General features: G+C 39.2%; 1 protein-coding gene across 9 annotated transcripts in view; it reads left to right on the top strand.

Annotated features, from left to right (window-relative positions):
* MECOM (MDS1 and EVI1 complex locus) overlaps nt 1-22,021 on the top strand; it is a 552,464-nt gene that overhangs the window by 317,207 nt on the left and 213,236 nt on the right. The window contains exon 1 of one of the 9 annotated variants that reach the window (XM_077880244.1): nt 12,075-12,093. The exons of the other annotated variants lie outside the window; for them this stretch is intronic. Within the exon in view, the coding sequence (XP_077736370.1) occupies nt 12,091-12,093 (3 nt within the window). The 5' untranslated portion in view covers nt 12,075-12,090. Of the gene's footprint in view, nt 1-12,074; nt 12,094-22,021 lie in introns of those variants that run through there. 9 annotated transcript variants of the gene reach the window in all.

Raw genomic sequence — 22,021 nt, 5'->3', positions numbered from 1 at the left:
GAATCAATCATCTCCCTAACCTGCCTGGCCCTGTAGGACATCTGTTTTTGGCCCCTTCTCTAGGCTCCAGATATTACCTTCTTGTGTAGACAGATGCTTTGTTCAGTGGTTACGATTTGACTTGCTCACCTAGTTTTTATTCTGAATGATTCTTCTTCTTGCCAGGTCTGGGCCTGTTTGCTTATATAACAGACTGAAACAACTTACAAAAGAGACGTATCATAGGGAAATTCTAATCTTAATCTAACTCAGCAATGAAATGTCACATGGCATAATTACTGAGCTGACTGACCTCACCAGCTTCCAGTACTTTTGGAATCATTGGAAGGTAACATTATCATTTTTCACAAAGTCACTCATAAGAAGATGAATCTCCAACTTAAAAAAAAAAGTTTACATTTCTTAAACCTAAAAGAAGTCAAATTTCTGTGTTCTTCTAAAACGAGAACCCGTGTGTATAGTCGCTGCTGTTTCTGTACTTAGGTCAAATAATGTTTCCTCACCTGAGAATGCGGAGAGTCACCAGATGGGGATTCTGTGTGGCCCGTGCAGGTTATTAGTTAAGGAGCAAATGGTATCTCCCAGCAGCATCAGTTCGGTGTTTCAAACACTGAGGGGCCTTGTTCTAAAATCTGAGAGATGTAAGTGACTTTAAGCCTCATCTTTTCCATGAGCAGGGTTAAATAATGTGTGCATGAAGTATTTTAGAAACTCAGGTGATTATGGCTCTGGCAGGAAGTACAACAGTCTCCACCTTGTGAGTGGAGAACAGGAGACTGACCCCGTTTTGTGCTACATTGAATTTGGGAGCTAGACCTTAGTCTTGGCATTTTCATTTAGCAAGCAGGCACCTCCTTGCAGCTGCCACTTTTGCTTTCTCTACCACCGTGAACTCACGTTGCATTCAGGACTCCAATAACTTTCATCCCAACACACTCTACTTTCCTAGGCATTGGTTAAATGCCTATCAAATTTAAGTATATTTTAACAAACTAATAACTTCCCTTTCTATAATAGAATGTTTTAAAACACTTACACGGTGCTGAATAATTTAGTTGGGTTATATGATGACAAGACTAAACAAACTTTCTCTAGAGTTCTGGGTTTTTCATTTCGTTACTTCGCTCTAAGCAAGCAAATAGAGATGAGCTATGAAATTTTAGGACTTTGCCTTGAAACACGATCTAGTTGACTTATAAAATTTGAGATGTTGACAAAATGTGCAGTCAATAATCAAATAAATGCAGTTACTTCATTTTATGTCAACAGAGAAGGTGAAAAGTGCAACTTAACTGGCTTGGCGAGATTGGAAGGAGGGGCTGGGAACGTAGGAGAGACAACAAAGAGATAGTTGGTAAGATTTAGAGGCTGGCTGCAGCAGGGGTGGTGAGAAGGCAGTGTGACAAAGTTCAGTCGGGTCAAACAAAGTGCAGAAACTTCCTCATAGACACGGACAGGAGGGTTGTAGCCTGGATAGAAACTCTTCGAATGTTGTAATCTAGAGACAGCTCAGATGGTAGTTGATGTGCTGTTTCTGTCTCATCCTGCTGTTCCTTTTGATCCAGGAAGTAGAGAAATCGCCTTATCTCTCATGTACCAGGATGATATAATTGAAATAGGACATGTTTTTGAAGTGCGGTCTTTAAGGGCTTCAAAGAAGGTGTAGAGTGTTACAGGATCGGGACAAGCCTACTTCTCAAAGGCAGTTATGAGAACACATTTATTTAGCAGGGACATCCTTTTGAAAGAAGGGCCGCCTCAATAATGATAAAGTGTGTATGTAATGCCTGTTGTATCACATACGTTGCCTAAGAGATACGGAGTTTGCTCCCTGACCTGGATCTTGGCAAAAATACAGGTCAATGTCTTTGATGTTGTTGTTATTATTATTATTATTATTATTATTATTATTATTATTTCACTTCTCTGAGAAGATGGCATCCCACTTGCAAAAAGGTACTCAAGTTTCATTACGTTTCCAAATCAAGCTATATCAGCATATTATCATAAATGCAAACAACGAAAATGATTTTTCTTTTGCAAGGTAGAACATTTGTTTCAGACGAGCTGATGTCTGTGATTTTGCATATGTGGCTACTTGGCACGCCTTTTGTTTCTGACCCTATAGTTGACCTTGGAAGTGGCTTGCTTTAACCATGATGGATGTACCAAAAGATTTATTTTTGTCATCTAAGAGTTGAGTCTTAGGCTATGGGGAGCATAAAAACTGCTTATTGAAAGTAGGCTTGGCAAACCTTTGCTTTCAAATAATCTTCCAGAAGCTCATCTAATTTTGCTAATTAGCAAGAGATAAAATATACTCGCATTGTCCTTTTCAATGACTTGAACCCTCTGCCCTTCCTTGATGATAATAGTATTAAATACATGTGTACTTATTGCATTGAATATTAATTAGCACGAACTGAAAAGAGAGGATTTTGTTACACACCAGTAACACTTTCATGAAATTAATGATTAATTTCACATAAGTACTTTAATACCCCTTCTGAACTGGTAGAAATAACAAAGGTAACATGATTTTAATTTGCTGATCTACAAAAAAAAAAAGTGGTTAAATAAACTCTGATTATTGAAGCCTGATTTTAATAAATAATTCAAGAACGAAAGAACCGTCACTTCTGTGGGAAGCAAAAGGAGACCATTCAACTGGTAGTGACCTTGTCACTGAAAATTAAGCTCTCTCTCCGAATCTAAAAATCAAAGCTTAAAAGGCCACTCTCTCCATAATATTTCATTAACTTTTCGAAATGAAATACCTATTGATTAGATTTTCCTTCAGATAATAAATTCTACATGTCTCTCCTGTCACTTCAATTACAGTATTTACTTGTACACAAGGAAAATGTTTTTACATCTGAAATTAATATACTTCTTGAAAACAACATACTGTAAAGGTTCAGGTGGTATAATTTTTTTTCTTTCCCTGAACAGAATATTGCCCCATAATACTCAAGAACATCTAGGCATTCTCTTCTAATGTTTTGCTTACGCTGATTTCTGCCTGGAGGGCCCTCCCTCCCATCCCTTCTGTAGATCCTCAGCAAAATCTTCATCCACCCAAGCCTAGCTCAAGTGTGACCTCCACTGTGAACCTCCTCAGGCTTTTCCAAAATGCAATAATCCCTCCTCTTTCTCGGGGTTCCCATAGCACTGTTGGTGTAGCTCCTATTGCACCCCACTGCCTAAACCTTTTGTTGGATTCTCTGCCATTATGGTTCATGTCCTTCCTATCTTCACCCCCAGTGCCTAGGTCAGGGCCAAGCACGTAGGGTTGTGGAGCTGCATTTGGTGTTACACATTCTGGAAGCTGCAGTGTTTGTTCTAACCCTTTGGTTTCCATTTCTGCCTTGTAGAAATCAATGCAACTTCAGGGATCTTTATCTTTTAATATCTTTTAATGTGAAATAGCTCACATCTGGCAGCTCTCACCCCCAATCCCAATCATAAATAACTTTCAATGTAGTTATTTTACTTTCTTTATTAAAGGGAAGCTAGAAGGAGCAGCAGACTTTGCCCGCCGACTTCTAGAAGGGAAACACGGGCCCCTGAGACGTCAGAAGATTGTATATGTTAGTTGATACAGTGCGATCAGTGTTCTTGAAAGATCAAAAACCAAGTTAGTATTGAAGTCAATTTTCCATCTTCTCCAACAGTGTCTCAGTTTAGATTTGAGGGCTGTTGGTGTTAGAGGGCTAGCATGTAGGATGTCTTGGGGCTTTCCATACCCATCAGAAACATTTACCCTCAACTATACAAGAGTGCTACATTTACCCTTCTAAAGGGGATGAACTGAATCATTGAATATGCCTTAAAAAGTGGTGGTGAGGGATAGATTTCATTTTTTAGTTGTTATATCGTGGCCCTCACTCTAGTATTTCTAGGTCCTCCTGCAGAGAGCAGGGTTTATTAGTGTTCACTTGGAATTTGACTAGCAGAACGGTAACCCACTGGCTCACAGACCATCCCACCCAGACTGCAGTGGTTGCTGGAAAGAGAGTCTCAGGTTTACTTCTATAAGTGAAACGGATGGTCTCTTAGTCTTGCTTCTGTTTTGTGAATGGCCTGTGGCTGCACGGTCACCTTCCATGCTTCTGTTCACCTCCCACCCAGAACTCCATGAAGACTTTGCACTCTTCATAAAGGAGTCCTCAAAGCCATGTCAGGTTAGACTCTATGCTCTGGTATCGGTCATTCTGGGTTTGTACTCTGCTGCCTGGAAAATAGGAGCTGCACATAGTGTGAAGTGTGGTGACGGTCGGAGCCACGGTCTGCAAGGTAACGTCGAGGTGTACCAAGTGTGGCTTGATTTTACTGGTATGAGGGAGTTGGCAGAGAAGGGAGGGGCGAGGGGGACAAGAGGCTGCGGAAATACCCTCGGGAAAAAGTCCCCACGGTTGAATCTTCCATTTGTCCAAACAAGTTCTTCTTCCTGGCAGATCGTATTAGTGTCCAGAGCCCCGGCCTACTGTCATTACCCTCTTCCTACAACCAGTGGCAGGGAGGTTTTGTTTGGTTCTGAGTGTCTCTTGTGTGCTTAGTGTTGAGAGAGAATCAGAGTGGAGTGGAAGACATTGCGCCAGGGAAGGAGACCCAGAAGATCTGTGCTGACTTCCTTCTCTTCTGCTCATTAGCTGTGACTTTGGTACTTGGCCTGAACTCCCAGAAAGTCAGTTTTCTCCTTTGCCAAATAATAATTAAGTCTACCTCCGCCCTAGAGGGTTTCTTAAATGAAGTTTTAAGGGATGTTTCCTGGGAAAATACTTCAAAAACTGTGAAATCGTTTTTTGACAAACTAAATATTAAATTTATAGAGCAAAGCATGTGCTTAAAATTCTCTGGGGGCACCCCCACCCCACCCCACCACCACCACCACCACCATATTCTTAAAGGAGAAATGTGTATCTCCTTTCCTCATACTTTGACCAACTCTATACTTCTGATTTCTTCCGGGGCAGATGGCTGTGGCCAGAGCATTTGTTACCCCACCCAAGTGTGCACGGTTTCCTTGTTGGTAAACTGGGAGCAGTGATACCCACTGCCCAGGGTTATAGTGAGGATGAAACAAAACAATTTCTGTACGCACAGAACGCTGTGGGAGCTCGCTGAGCGTTGGTTTCCGCACCCCTTCCCTCTCAACCCCCGGGCCTCTACTCCAGTGAAATAAAATCCTTCTTGTATAACGCAGGAAGCCCCAGGAACACATTCCTGCAAACCATGGAGGAAAGAAATACTTCCCTGTGTCCTGTCGGAGAGAGAGCTGGGCTTCGGCTGGGCTGATGTCATAGCTGTGCTCCTGGCTGCCTTTTGGTCAAAAGAAATTTCAGTGTGCTGAAAAATCGCCAAGGAGGCCTTGTTCCTGTGCATGGGAAAGAAGCCATTTTTTTGTCCATCCTCCAAGTCCTCCCTGCACAGATTACTGTCAAAACCGAGCACTTTATTTATAAAAATGCCAACATACTCTGATTATTTGGCGAATTACCATGCTGCTGTCAGTGAAGAAACAGCACATAGAGTATAAAAACAATCTCCATTTTTATCATGCCTGTCACAGCTGGGAGGCCATGGAACAAGGGTGTATTGTTTGAAGGAAGGACTGCAGAGGCAACGCTCAGGTCCTTTGGTGGCCTCCTGGGCAGAGGGACTGTGGTCAAATTTGGTAAACAGTTACATGTTTTTTTTACTGAAAGGCATCAGTCTTGCCAGAAATTGACTTCTGGGTTCAGTGTTGAGATCTTGACATACTGTGTCTTTTAGATCAGCTTTCCCTGGTCTGTCCGTCTCTCCTCTAATTCAGAGGCCCTCCCAAATGTCTTTGTGCTTTCAAGATACAGAAAGATAGATTCAGTGGCTCTACGACAGAGCAGCCCAACAGTCACTGCTAGATTTCTAGTGACTTCAAGTTTCACTTCCCAATGGAAGCTCCCAATAAAGCCTCCAGAAGGGAAACACAAAGAATGCTGAGTGATGAAGGGGGAAAGAAGTGATGACTCTCTACTGAACATTGGTTTCCGAACTCCTCAAGCCAGTTATTTCTGAGGTCAGGATGGACACAGGGATCAGTAGCTCTTCTTGTGTCTGTTGTGAATGCATTCATGTGTGTGAATGCATGTGATGACTCTGCACATCCTGGGCCTAATAGATTGGCCCCAGAGAACCATTTCTTTTATCTTAAGACGTGCTCCATCGCTGTTGGAGCTTTTTGATGAATGAATCTAGTATCATCTCCCTTTCATAGCCACTTATTGGCAATTGTCATTTTTAAGAATTTTTTTTTCTAGAAAGAATTAACTATATGGTGCTTCACTCTTCAAAGAGGGAAATTTATTAGGCTGTTTGGTTGATTCCACCCTGGTTGGCTGTGGTCAGGCTTGAGAGAAAGAGTGTCAAGTGATTTTTAATGAAGAAGCTCATTATACCTAGAGCTTGGTGAGAGATTAGTGTAGTGAGCCACCAGGGGACCACATGGATGTGGGAAACAAAGCAGTATACAAAAAACAAAGCCCTAGATCCTTCTTGGGGATATAAGATAAGATTGGCCCTTGTGCCTAATCTCCATTCCTGTCAGGTAGGTGTTATCTTTATACCTCTACTGGCAAGTTTCATCACATCTCAGTAGAGAGTGAAGAAGAAAAACATTTGGGTCCAGATAGCCTAGTGGAGTTAGAAGTACTCTCAGCATCACCTAAGAAAAGCACACAATAGATCCAGCCAATCCTCCTGCACACTCAAATTGTCATGTTACACTGCTAGAAACTCAGGTGTCTTCTTATAGCTCGGAAATAAATGATTGAGCTGACAGGGGCCGCCACATACAGAGGGATCGATATTATTTTGTGAGATCACATAAAGTTGAAGCTATTTGGAGAAACTGTCCTATCCTTGATAATCCCAGCTCTGGAAGGGACAGCCTTGGAAATTGGAAAAAATCTTCTTCGACTCCTTGTTTCCTTCTAAAAGAAATCTAATTTATTAGTTTGCTTTTGAATTAGGATAGCAACCATTAGGAATGTGGTTTCTCTTTCCTTCCGATTAAATCTCTTGCACCGTCTCTTCCTTGAGCCTCACACCTCACTTTCTAGTAGCACTCAGTTCTTCATTGTGCCATGGTTGAAGTGTTCCCCAAGCCTTCCCTTGACCAAACAAGGGCCCATTCCACTTCCCTGAAGAATCACTGCTCCGCTCTACAAGGCTTTGTTTGGCTGCCTTCTCTTCTGTGACATATTTCCTGATCGGAAGTCATCTCTTCTTTTGTATTCTAATAGTACTCTGTTTACTCAATTTAGCATTTCATGATTTACTTTTAATTTAGCTGTTTATAATTTTTTTTTTACTTCTTTAAGCTTTACTTCTTGGGCACAGAACCTGTAGACTGTATATTCCCACAGTGCCTTAGGTATAAAGGGGACTCAGTGAATGTTTGCAAATGTTAGCACTGTCCACAGATTTCTCATCAAATTCTTTGTTGAGGTATAATTTATATATATATATATATATATATATAGTTATATAATTAATATATATATACTTATATTCTATACTCTCTCTATATTTATATATATAAGATTATATATGATCTATAAATGACCAATAGAGCATATGTGTGATCTATAGATTATATAGATTTTATGTACATAATTTCTGATTTCAGATTGCTCACCAAGTTACTTGATGGGTTATTTATAAAATTAGTGAAGATACTTTTATATTTTCTATAAGAATAATAAAGAAATTTAAATATACTGTTATATTCTATATATATAATATGTACAGAGAAAAAATATATATATATAATATAAAGGAGAGAGAAAAATGTGACTTAGAGGGGTCAAAATAACTTACAATGAAAGGACCTATATTTGTAAGGCTCGTTGCCAGGGATTTGACAATGGGTCTGTGCATCCAAGCTAGCATGATTTGGCATAACGTGCCAACAAGGAAGGTGATCAGTCTAATGCAATTAATGCTGAGCCCCTTTATACCTGAGGCACTGTAGGGATATACAGTCTATGGGTTCCATTCTCTCTCTATGTATTTTATATATCTATATACCTATCTTTCTCTCTCTCTTTCTATATATATATATTATTATATATATATTATAATCTAGCATAGAGCCTGGAAAGTAATATATACTCACTAAAGGGCAGGTTCAGTCAAAATTTCAGAGTCATTTTTATTACATTGTCTCCTTGTGATAGCAAAGCAAAAACAAAAGTTAAAGAAAACAACTTGCTTCAATGTTCAGAATTTCAAAATAAATAAGTGGCTAAGAAAAAAAAGAAAGAAAACGGACTGAATTATTATAATATTATATATTATTATAATAAACTAATTATTATAGTTTGCTTTTCAAACTACATATTTCCCCCTAGAGAAATTCTAGGACTTTTCCTCAAAAGTGAAAGTCACCGGTTTTTCTCCTGGTTGACAGTCCCATGCCCGTCCTCCCCCCCTCTTACACCGTGATAATCAGTGCACTAAACTGTAAGTTCTCCAAGAACAGGGGTGCAGCTGGCTTTGCTCTGTGCCTGGCACAAGGAAAAGGATTTACCCTTTTTATTCCTCTCTTACCCCTACCAACTATGCCTTACTCAGCTCCCACTCTCTCTTCACGGATCTTGCTCCATCAACTTTCTTTCCCTCTGCATGTCTTCAACATCTCCCTTTATTTTTAGGGTCACCAGATTCTGTGGTTGGCCTGGGACAGTTCCAGTTTGCTCCTATTGTCTGAGCATAATTATTAATAACATCCACTTTTGCTTTCAGAAATGTCTGATTTGGGTGATAGATTATGTAGTCTTCCTATTTATATCTGACCTTGACCTTCAGCCATGCAAATACTCCAACTGTCCCATCCTAAAGATACTCAATAGGCACACATTCCCAAACCCACACTCAATCCCGTAATTCTCCATCCTTTCCATCACAGCCATACTTCTTTTAAAGTATTGTTCAGATTTATTTTCTCAATTTCCTTCCCTTCCATTTTTCCTCTAGACATCCATTCTTGTTTTCACCGTTCTCCTGAAGCTGCTCTGGCGGAGTGACTCCTAGGTCCTAAATCCTTTGGACTTGTAAAGGATTTTGGTTAGATGAGTTTCAAGCTCCTTCTCCTACCCTAAGAAGACATTATACTTTTGAATGATTTCCTCATTCTTATTTGTTAACCAAGATAGTTCATTTGTTGAGGTTTATCATCCATGTGTCCATAGTCAAACAAGACGTGCTACCTATTTTAGTCCACACAAAACTCTCTGAGGTAGGTTATCATTAGGTAGGTTATCATTTTTTCACTTTATACATAGGGCAAGCGGGAGATCAAATAACTTTCCTACCTTCTCATAGCTAGTAAATGATGGAGCTGAGATTCTTTTTTTCTTTAAAGACTTTATTTTTATTTATTTGAGAATGAGCATGTGCACAAGTTGGGGGAGGGACAGAGAGAGAGAGAGAGAGAGAGGGAGAGCAAACAAGGAGCCTGACCAGGGGCTTGATCCCAGGACCCCAGGATCATAACCTTAACCAAAAGCAGATACTTAACCAACTGAGCCACCCAGGCGTCCCAGGAGTTGATTCTAATTTCCAAAGATGGATACTGTCATTTTTCCATTATACTGTTTTACGTCTCTTCTTCTCAACAAAATGTTAATATCTGTTTACATGGGACCAATCCATTTCAAGTACTAAAGACAGGTGGGCTGACTTTTTTTTTTTTTAAATGCAGATTCTGAAAATTAGACCCACTGAGGATTAGGCATTGTCCTGTGGAATATACCTGGGAGTGCTGACAGTTACGGATATTTAAGCCAGGGATAAGGGAAGTGGCTGTTGCTATATAAGCGGTGAGTTTCTGGATTTCAGTAAAATAAACCAGGATTTTGTTTCTTGAAGTAATTATACTCTGGAGAGAGGAAAGAAAGATGGAGACAATTATGAATGACCTTGCATCTCTGAGCCGTTGAGAACTTCTGGATCAGTGGCTGATGTTTTCATAGCCTTTCAAGTGAAACCTTTCAGTGAAGTCTCAAGCCACAGACCACCAGTTGACAAAAGGAATTCTTTTCCCAGGATATTAACCTTAATTTGAGTGTCATATAATGATTGTCATATTCCAAGAGAAAGAAAATCTCCAACCACATTTTCTAATGCTGTTTAACCTTTCTGAAAACTTTTGAGTTTTGAAATTTTTTAGTATCATCCTTTTTTTATAGGTACTACTATCTTTTGAGTATTATCATTCCACTGACTTCTTTAACTTTAATGCAAGAATTAGCAGGGTGTTTCTATCAAGCGAATAAAACTTTTCTACCAGCTTAAGTCAGCAGCGTTGTTGATATTACTCAAGCCCTCATCCCTGGGCCTTACTGCTCTGTGGACCATTGTAAGTAAAGAAAACTGTTTAATACCAAAGCCTTCTCACGCTCCTCCTCCCACCCCCAGCACACCTTTCTCTGGATCTAGAGAGAAGCAAACTTTTTGTTAAGTTCCCAACACTGGGAAAAAGTTAACTCCATTTCTGTATCTCTAGTATTAGTCTCTTTTAGATCTAATTTATTAAATACTGTGACTGCCAATGTCATAGTTTTAAGGTAGATGTAAGTGAGGAATAATGGGCAGAGTGCTTTATTTTTTTGGCTGCTGAAACGTGTTTAATTAAAATTGTATTCCTTCCAAGTGGAAAATGTCTGGCATGTGTGAATGCACATGAATCCTTCTCTCTGTGTGATATTAGTGCCCAATGCCTCATTTTCTAGAGCAATTGACATAAAATAAAATTATCAAATTTTGTTTGTGACTATGTCAGCCACAAATACATTTCACTCATGGCATCAAAACATTTTTAGTTCATTGAGGCATCCTAAGAAAGTTTTAAAAGACTTATAATGGATGTTTTTGGCAGGTAGTTTGTGCATATTGTCTCCCTGTGTAGGGCCACCACCTTTTTGCAAGATATGAGGGGTGGGTTAGCTCTTCTCTGTTGTTTTTGAGCTGTATATTTACTTAGCAACTTCATTCTGAAAGTAGTTGTTGAAAGAACAGAAGTTTGTAAATTATACAACACTAAACAGTGGATGCTATCCATGGCTTTTAGCCCAGACCCTGTCAAATAGTTTTCTATTTCCTGGTCGGGCCTTAAAAATTACTATGAATTACAGAAGCATTAGCATTTCTCAATTTAAACATATTGCTTCTTAATTAGTTTCTAAAACTCTAATTATGAAAGCACGAGCTCTTGTTGAATATGCTGGGAAAATAATTATTAGCCAAGGGACAAATGACTTTAGACTTAAGCATGTGGGTTCTTGTTTACCCATATTAAGGTATACCCATATTAAGGCAATTTATGATGTTATGGGGTTATGACTCATGATGACGTATGTCTATCCCAGAAACTACAATTTCTTTCAACCCTGTGCTCTTTATCATCTGTTGCTAATGACTGTCAGGAGCGCTGTGTTATGAAGGATTCTGAAGCTCTATTCTGATTCATTGAGAATATACAGAGATCAGATAATAAGGGTTACTGTTGATACTGAAGAGATACAGGGTAGTATATGGCCGTGAATTTGTTATCCACGATATGTACCCCCCCCCTGAAAATTTTGTCCAAAGATCTAGCATACAGAGACATATAAGGATCTTAGCTTTTTGATAACGTTTTTTCTAGCCATTAGTCAGATGACTGAATTCCCTTTCATCCTCCCTCAGAGGGAGACAGAACATCTCCAGAGAGGGTTTCTGTCTGTGTACTTTGGTTCCCAACTTGTGAGCACAACTGTGTTTTGAAAAGAATAAACAGATATGTCCAAATGAAGTGTCAAAATTGCAGAATGGGACAGCATGAGTCTTGGATGAGTGTCTGGGTCCCATCTGCTTCACATTCAGGTCCTTGGGGTCAGGGAGCACAGGGCTGATCCTGGCGGCTCCTCATGTCTCCTTCTCAGTTTTCCCCTGGCTTTGGCTTGGGAAGGATGGGAGATGTGACAAAGCCGTGTCAGCTGGCTCCGAATCCACCCTGGTCTGCGTATCCCGATCACAGAAGCAGCATGGGCAAAGAGCAGATGAGCCATGGTGGGTAAGAGCATGGGTGGGTCTGAGCCTGAGGCTGAGCAATCCCACTCACTCTATGTTTTGGGAAGTTTCCCAGGGCTTTGGTTTCCCTTTTGTAAAATGAGGGTAATAGTAGTTGTGAGATTATTGACTGGGTAACTGTGAAGTGCTCTGCGCAGTGTTGTTCACACGGTAAGTACTCAATAAATATAGGCTTGTTGTTACTATTAATAAATATCTATCAGTATTTAGAGGGATAAAAGGTTATTATATATATTCCAGAATTCTCCAGCTTCTTCCTAGAATTTCTGGATTCCCCTAGGTGCTGTGTAAGCAATTTAATACCTCCTCCTTGTAACCTTCTCTTTGCCTTTTGCTGTACGTCTGCTCCTGAGATTAATGCTTTTTCCTTTCTTCATCTTTCCTCTTCCCTGTTTCCCTCTCTGCTTCTGTCTCCTCCCCTCCTTTTCCTTTCCCTTTTCTTTTCTCCCTCCCACAATTCCTTCTTTTACTGTTCTTTCTCCCCTGTTCTCTTCTCATTTCTTCTCCCACTTTCCTATCCAACGGCAGTTCTGAGAATTACTGAGAGAATGAGAAATGAATGTAAGAAAGATTGGAAAGCAGTAAACTTAATTTATTATTAAACAATCATTTTAATTAACTGATTACATTAATAGTGTTATTTTAAGAGTGAGGCAAGGGCGGAGACATAACCCAGGAACTATGCATGCTGTATAATATTCCCTTAGCACATTCCATCTCTAGAGAGAAATGATTATGGATGAACTCATGGTTGAGAATTCATTCATTTATTCATTCTATAAATAAGTTTCTAAGTATGGGCCACTCACTGTGCACTGGTTTGTGGTGAGGATATTTACTGTGCAAAGTGGTCAACTTATGCTTGGCCCACTTTAGGAAGTGATCAATAAATAACTGTGGAATGAATGGCCAGAGAAGAGAAGTGACCCAGCAGGGCTGACCTGGTGAAGAAGACAGGGAGGAGGATATTCTAGGATGTTAAGGATATTCTAGAAAACTGTAGCTAACTGTATATGGTAGATCACAAGGAATAAAAAAGTCAGCAATAGGATGGGACCGAGACATAAAGAACGTTATATTTGAATTTTGTGTTGAGCTGGGAGGCAGTGGCAGATGGCCTCCAAAGTCCTGGCTTATTGGACTTTGGAAGTTTATTTCTTGATCAGTGACTGTCCTGGTTGGTTGTTCTCACTCACCAGCTTTAACCAGTTTGGCCCACCATTTATTAACACTTTTTAGTATATACCTTCAACTTCCCAACTTCTCAACTAATCCCAAACCCTGGTTAAAGCCAATTCTCTACGTACTCTCCATCAGTCCTCAAGAACTACTGTGTAATCCGTCTGGGCTGCTGTAATGAAATACCAGAGACTGGGTGACTTATAAACAACAGAAATTTATTTCTCATAGTTCTGGAGGCTAGAAGTTAAAGGTCAAGGCACTGGGAGATTCAGTGTCTGGTAAAGGTCTGTTTCCGGGTCCGTAGATGGCCATCTTTTCTCCTGGTCCTCACCTAGGGGGAGGGTCAAGGAAGCTCTCTGGGGCATTGTTTATAAGAACATTAAATCTAATCATGAAGGCTCTATCCTCATGACCTAATCACCTTCCAAAGGCCACACTTCCTACTACCATCACATTGGAGATTAGGTTTCTTTCTTTTCTTTCTTTCTTTTTCTTTCTTTCTTTCTTTCTTTCTTTCTTTCTTTCTTTCTTTCTTTCTTTCTTCTCTTTCTTTCTTTCCTTTCTTTCTGTTTCTTTCTTTCTTTTTTAAAGATTTTTATTTATTTACGAGAGAGAGAGAGAGAGGGTGCACAGAGGGAGAGGGAGAAGCAGACATTCTAGGGGGCTCTATCCCAGGACCCCAAGATCATGACCTGAGCCAAAGGCGGGTGCTTAACCACCTGAGCCACCCAAACACCCTGAGATTAGATTTCAACATACGAATTTTGGAGGTACACACATTCAGTCCACAGCAACTATTTTATTTTATTATTTTTTTTTCACAGCAACTATTTTATATCCTTTTCTGTTTCCCTTGACTCCCATATCATCTCTTTTTCACCATCAGCCAGTAACCATATTTGTTATTTCCCTGAGAAACAAGACTATGATAAGGATGTCCCATGCCACCTTACTAAATTGAGGAAGCCTTCTATATCTGTTTTCTCTCATTCTGCCTTCTACTCTGTCACCCTGCTCCGGATATCCTTGCTCCAGGCCAAAGTGAAGTCTTTCCCTTGTGTTCTGGATCCCATCCTCTCTCACAGTCCTACAGACACTACTTGGGCAATTCTCCTCCTCTCTCTGCAGCATCACCAGTTTTTCTCTTCAGCTTGATCATTTCCATCAACATATAAACACATTATTCCATTATTATTCCGTCATTATTCCATCTTCTGAAACAAACCTCTTTTGACTCCACTTACTATTCCAGTTATTGCATTTTTTTCTCTGTTCTTCCTAAGAGCAAAATGCTGTAATCGATATTTTCCCTTTCTCTTTCATTCTTATCTCAGGTTACCAAAGAGATTCTCTTGTTAAAGCCATCAGTGACCTCCATATTGCCAAATCCAATGATCAATCCTTAGGCCTTATCATATTCAGTTTACTTTTAGAATCTGACTAATCACTTCCTTTTTTTTTTTTTTTTTCTTTGAGAAAAATTCACTTGAATCCCTACTGACCATTCAATCCTGCATCTTTTCTTACTATACTGGTTGACCCTAAGTCCTTAAAGCTTTTTTGCTGGTTGTTTCTCTCCTTTTTACCTTTTAAGTACTGGAGCACTTGGAGGCTTGGTACTTGGAGCTCTTCTCAAATAGTGAATCTCTTCCACTGTCATAGCTTCAAATAGCAGCCCTACACTGATGATTCCCCAGTTTATATCTCTGTCCAGGACCTCTTCTGTTAACCCCAGCCTTGGAGACCCAACTTCCAACTGTCATCTCCATGTGGATGTCTGATAGGCCTCTCACTATGAACAGATAGTTCAAAAACCGAACTCTGTTTTTTTTCTTCCTCCCCAATCTGTTCCTTCTACACTCTTGTCCATTCTATCAGATGCTCCAGTCAAAAAACTTGGAAATCATCCTTGTCTCTTTTTATTCTCTTACACCTATATCTAATTAATCATTACATCACCTCAGGTCGCTTATTCAACATACACCTAGAAGCCATTTGCTTCTTACCACCCTGGCTTGAGTCACCACCATTTCTGGCCTAATAAAGGTGATATGTATCTAACTGGTCTCCTTGCTTCCATCTTTGTTGTGCTATAATCTATGCTCCATATGGCAGCCAAGGTGACTGATTAAAAACCTAAGTCAGTTCACTCCTCTGCTCAGAACTCTCCAATGGCTTCTCAATTCACTGGGAGTAAAATACAAAGTCTCTACCACACTCAGAAGGCCCTGGAGGCCCCATGTGGTGTGGCCCAGCTCCTCTCTGACCTCACCTCTTCCCACCGTCTCCTCTGTCAGCTTCCAGTCAGCCACGGTAGGCATCTGCCTTCTCAGAACACTCCAAGTAGTTCCTACCTCTGGGCTTTTGAGTTTATACATAATATTTTTTAAATTGAAAATTTCATGTTAAACTGGGGAGTCAAGTTTTCCCAAATCACAAACTTTTTTCTTTTACTTTTTTGGAGGGGGCCAAAAAATAGTAAAACTAATGGAACTGTAGAACTCATGGAAAAGGTCATAAGCTTGACTTTAGTAAAGAATTTCTTAGAGGACATTGGTCTCTGTATCTGTCCAGTTCCCATTTTCAATTTAGGGAAATATAATTTGTGAAAAACAAAAGTACAAAAAAAAAAAAAAGTAAAATGTAAAAGAAACACTTTTTCCTTTAAGGCTTTTGACTTGATCAAAAAGACCAGGAACCAGATGAAGCCATTTCCTGTATTATGTAAACTGTGTCTCAAGAAGAAATATGTTTGCACTGTACAGGAAAGCATGGCATTGTCTCTAGTGCCATTTGACATTTCTTGCACTATGAAGCAATTGATATGTGTACTCATGGTAATCATTTGGGGAAGTGTTTTTGATTTTGCTTAGATAGGTGTAGTATTCAAATTTTAAGACAGTTATTCAAAACTGGGATATTTTCAGCTATTTGTTTTATTTTGAGAGAAAGCTCCATTTAAAGAAAACCTAAATGTGGCTGGATACTTTGAACTGTCCATGGTTTTTGTATTAACTTATCAAACTTTTCCTTTCTTGTGCCATAATATAAACCTTATTATTCATTTTTCCTGACAAATATTTTTTCTTTTCTAAAGCAGAGCTGGATATTCAATTTTACTAAGTGACATAACTGGATGTACTTACTGTACAGTGCACAAAGCTCCCTAGTGTGCTGGTCATATACTGTGGTACTGTGATTTCTTTTTTTCAGAGTCATTGTGAAGAATAACTTTAGAACATGATATGACTGCCACTACTGTGGCATGTGGCAAATAGCAGCATGGTTGGCAAGAAATGTAATATCTGTTTTTCCATGGCTTTTGTGTTTGGATATTACTATGCCTTTTTATTTTATTTTCTATTTTTTATTTTTATAAATTTATTTTTTTATTGGTGTTCAATTTGCCAACATATAGAATAACATCCAGTGCTCACCCTCTCAAGTGCCCCCCTCAGTACTATACCTTTCTAATCAGACGTCTCCCCTTATAATTTATCATTCATTTGGCAATTTTGTTGTTTCTACTGCATACTACACCCTGGGATTGTGGGTCATACAAAGAAGCATTGGCTTGGATGCTACTCTCAAGCACTCTAAAGTCCTTTTAGGAAAACAGATTTTGAGAAAAAGAATATAACTATGTGTGTGTGAAGAAAAGGGAGAGTACTTTAAGATTAGAAAAGAAAGCAAGTCATCTCCTGTGTGAGCATGCACATACCATGCACAGGCTTGCGTGCATATAATGAGCAGCTAATGCTGAGGAGACTGTGGGTCAGGCAGTTAGCTGGTTATGGAAAAGGGCATTGAAGGAAACACCTAAGAACTGAATAATTAGAATGCATGTCTCCAAACAATGACAACAAACTCCCCCCCAAACAAAATAAACAACAAAAATTCTTCTTAAGATATTCTCTAGGAAATCACTAAATGACATCATAAGACTTTCCAGAATTAATGGAACTTTCCCAAATGTCGATGATTTTAAGTTTAATCTGATGACGCAATCTGCTATAAAACTATTAGGTTGAGATACATGGAATTGCCATTTTGTGAATCATAAAGGGTTGACTGTCAGGAATTTCATATGATTAACCCAGTATAAGTGCCTTGAGGGTAGGGACCAGGTGCTTTTCCTTGTACAGATAGTGTCTAGCACATGGTTTAGCACATAGGTGAACAACCAGTGTTTATGGAGTGAGTGCTGAATGTGTGTTAATATGTGACATGTTCCAAAAATCATGGATATATTTCTAATACAGGCATAAATGTCCTTAATCTCATAAAGATCTATGTTACGGAGAAATTAAGAGCAAAATTGCCCAAGTGAATCTTGGGAGTGATTTGGTGATTTTTAATAGTTAGAGAACTTACAGAGTACTAGAGGTATTGTTAGTTTATTTGAGGAATGAAAAGGAAAGGGGTGTGAGGCCCTTGGCTTTCCCTTGTTTGGAAAGGCAACTCCTCCTGACCCCGATCTGTGGTGTTCTAGGGTGTTTGGTTTTGCATTATGGTGATCATAATAGCTGCTTCTATGGCTCTTCATAGCATCATATAGTAGGACGAAGCTATAGAGATCCTCAATGGGACACCTGGGTGGTTGGAATTTGGGTCAAGATAATGGTCTTTGGGAGACCTGGGTGGCTCAGCAGTTGAGCATCTGCTTTTGGCTCAGGAGTTCCGGAATCGTGTCCCAGGTCAGGCTCCCTGCAAGGAGCCTGCTTCTCCCTCTACCTATGTCTCTGCCCCTCTCTCTGTGTCTCTCATGAATAAATAAACAAAATCTTAAAAAAAGAAAGAGAGATCCTGATCATCAAGTTCACATGCTCACTTTGCAGGTGAGGAAACTGAGGATCAGGGTGGCTAAATGACTTGGCCCTAATACAAGTCATGTGCTGGCCGCATAGGAAGCAAGATTCAAATTATGGACTCTCAGGTTGGTGCTTTATTCTTTACATCATGATGCTCCAACTGAAATTCAAGGTGGTGACTCCCAATTGTGATATTAGTGGTTATTTGTGCCTAGACAATACTTGAGGCAGGTATTCAAACAGGATTGATCTAATATTTGTAATGAAAAGCCCTAAGAATCCTAATAATAAAGCATATATTTCTTCTTCACTTTATACCTTATAGCTTTCTGTTTCTCTATTATGTACCTGCCATTGATTCCTAGAGGAAGTTAATTCTTGAAAGTTAAAGCTGGGAAAGAAATGAAAGTATGATTATATCAATAGTTTAGGCCTCATTGTTAATATTATTTAATATATTTGGATATTTTATCAAATTTTCTGACATTTTTGAGAGAGCTTCAAGTATACATGCATACATATTTTTATATTAAATTTCAAGATTGCTTTAACATTTTTATTTTTATTTTTTTATTTCTTATGTTTTTAGCTTTAACATTTTTAAAAATCTAAACTTGTATGTGTCATCCAGGCCATTTAGCATTTCATCCAAAGAATGTGCTGCTGCCTTGCTTAAGATACAGCAAAGAATTCCTTTTATATTATTTATTTATATATATATTTTTAGGTCTTGCATGTTTGTAGAGTATAGTTCTAGGGGAATTCCTTTGGTAGTCTTCATTGAGCGTCAGCAAAAAATATTATTCTTGGCTTCTGTCCTGATTAACCCAGACATTTTAATGTGTGTTATGATGGGTTGTTTGATGGATAGTCACCTGTACCCTGTGATCAACTAAAACTTGGCCACTTGAGTTAAACCTTAGTGGCTGAATGTCATAATTTCCCATCTTTTGTTTGATTAATACTTCCTTTTGAGATCTGAAAGGGAAATGTCTGGAGTGTCCTTCGATGTACAGCCACACTCAGGATGAGAAGGAAGACGTGTCTTTTATGGGGAGAGAATTCACAAAGTTGGTCATAACAAGCCCATTCAGGACAAAGCATTAGGCACCTCCCTTCTTTAAAAGGAAAGAAGAAATAAACACTTCACTCACATTTAAAAGTGTTTTTTCCTAAAATTTTATTGATATGATGTCTTTATTTAGATTAAAAAAGTAATAGTATGTGCAAGAATATAGTAAAAGAAAATTCTTTAGCAGCAAATGACAAAGACCATTAGCTACAATGCATGAAATTACATGTGGTAGTTTTAGGTTTATAAATACATGGTAGGATGTCATGTGAAAATATATAATTCTTATGTGCCTTTTGAAGAGTAGATATAATATTTGTTATGGCTGGAGCAGCCTTTGTGTACAAAACCATGACATTCTTTAGCACACGGAATTTTTAAAAAATTCAACCTCTTCACGTTTTGAAGACGGAAAGGGTTCCTTTTATATGTCAATTTGTGTAATGTGTTTCACAGCATCTATAAATGCAAATATTCAGGAATTGTCTAATTCAGGTCTTGCAGTGTTTTCTCGCAAAGTATTAATTAATTCTCTTCATTTAATATTCATTCTCTAAGATGGAGCCCCTCTTCTAAGTGACTAGGTCTACCAGCTGCCGAAAGGGAAAACACGTAGACTCAGTACTTGCTTCTCTGGAGTTGATCATCTAGTGAAAAGAGAGAGGGAATGAGCAAATAAATGGACATAGCACTAGAACTTGTGATCAGTTTATTAAAAAAGCAACAAGGAGAATCTCATTTGCCAAGAAATGACATTTAAGGAGATACTAGACGAGTATAGAAGAAAGGGGAAGAGTGGTCTAGCTAAGGTAAATAGGATGGGTAAATACCTGAGACAGGAAAGAATTTGGTCAATTCAGGAAACAAAAGAAGGTCAGAGAGGAGAGCACAGTAAGGCAGGAAGAGCATCGAATGAGAATGGAGAAGTAGCAGCATCTGCTCCAATTGGGCTCAGCAGCCAGGGCAACATGTTCGCATCTTGTTAAAATTGCAATGAGGCATAAAACCTAGGAGCAATGGTTATCGGTGGACACGGGAGGGGACAAGGTAGATGGGAGACAAGCTGGGGAGGCTTCACATTGTTTATCTATTTATGCTCTTTACTTATTTAGAAATCTTTGCAGGTATTACTTAATTGTGTAACATTTAAAATGTTCTGATGGGAAGACTTTTATGGTTTTAAGTAAGGATATATCAACATGATTCTGACTTTGCAAGATTAATTAGGCATCTGTGTGGAGAATAGATTGGATGGGACAAGATTAGGAGTGAAAGACTAACATATTCTAGGGAAGTGATGATCAGGCTGGGACTAGAGAGAAGATTGGCGAGAAGAGGGATTTAGGATTTCTTTGTGAGGGAGAAAGAAAAGCTAAGAATTATGGATAAGCTGTTAAGGGTAAAGGAGGAGGAGGAAAACGATAGTAGTGTTTGGCCGATGGAGCCATGCCCATCGGCCAAACCCATGAAACAGGTTACTGGGAAAGAAACCAGTTTGGGGAGGGTAAATCAGAAATTTTGTTTTATACTTGGTAAGCCGGGATGGCTGTGAAACCCTAAGGAGGTGGTGCTATCCAGTGGGCAGTTGCATATATGAATCTGCATTGAAGGGAGAGGTCCGGGTTGGGGATATGAGTTTGGGAGTCATCAACTTACACATGCTATTTGAAGCTTCCGTACTATCTGGGACCCTCCAGAGGAGGAGAAGGGGGCAAAGGACTGAGTCCTAGGTCTTGCCCATACTGGGGGCTGGAAACGTAGGAGAAATCCTTAAGGAAGATGGACATGTGTAGATAAAATAGGAGGAAGAAAACCAGGACATTAAGTGTCTCCGAAGGGTTTGAAGCAGGGCAAGAATCCACAAGGCTCTAGTTCTAGTCTGGGTTCTGCTATTTCCTGTTTCCATTCTGGATACGTCATCTAATTTCTTGGACAGTTTCATTTTTCATCTGTGAAATTTGTCCTGTCTGTCACACAGGCCTGAGATGTTCAGTGCTGAGGAGATTGATTGAATGAAAATATTTTATTAATCTATACGTATGGTATATATTAAACTATAAAAATCCCTTGTACTTATTATATGACATTCTTATAATTATACAAAGGCAGATGGTAACACGAATCTCTTTATCTTGGTAACGTGTCACTTAAAACACTTGTGCATTAGTGGCATAAACACATTTAAATCGGAATTAGGTTACCAAGTAATATTGAACTAATACAGTTGTTTGGAAGGAATGAGGGGTAGCAAACTTTACCTAGATACCTTTGTCAAAGAAAAACCTTTCTCTGAACTGACCTGAACTGGAGGAGATCGTTTGAAACTAAGATTTTTCTAGATGATCTTTGTTAACTACTGATGTGCCCGGGTAGAGATTCATCCCCAATAATCATGGTTGTTATAGGGTTAAAATGCCGAGTTTAAGTCAGTCATTGGGAAAGAATAAAAGAAAAGAAAAAAAAAAAAAGAACCAACCTTTACACACTTTGTTAAAACAAGAACAAAGAACCCATGGAAAGCACCAGGTGTGACATGGAAAAGATAAGGAGGAAACTCTTCTGTGTACATATCACTCTAAGATTATTTAATGACTCAAAAGATGACCTCCACCGAAAGGTGTGGCATGAAAGTGAGCATGGAACAGAACACTAATCATATATTTCAGCAACTCTGATTTCCAGTGGGCCGGGCCTTGGCGCTGACAGTCACTGCGTCCATTGTGAGACAGGTTTATTTCTTGCATAAGTTTACCATTATCCTGGAAGCCCTGGTTACTGGCAGGCGCCCTCTCTGCCTGCCTGCCGTCCTCCACGCTTGGTTTCTTTCTTTCTCCCCAACCTT

The sequence above is a fragment of the Canis aureus genome, chromosome 31, assembly GCF_053574225.1.
Source record: "Canis aureus isolate CA01 chromosome 31, VMU_Caureus_v.1.0, whole genome shotgun sequence".
NCBI lineage: Eukaryota > Metazoa > Chordata > Mammalia > Carnivora > Canidae > Canis > Canis aureus.
This window is presented reverse-complemented; position numbering and strand designations above follow the sequence as displayed.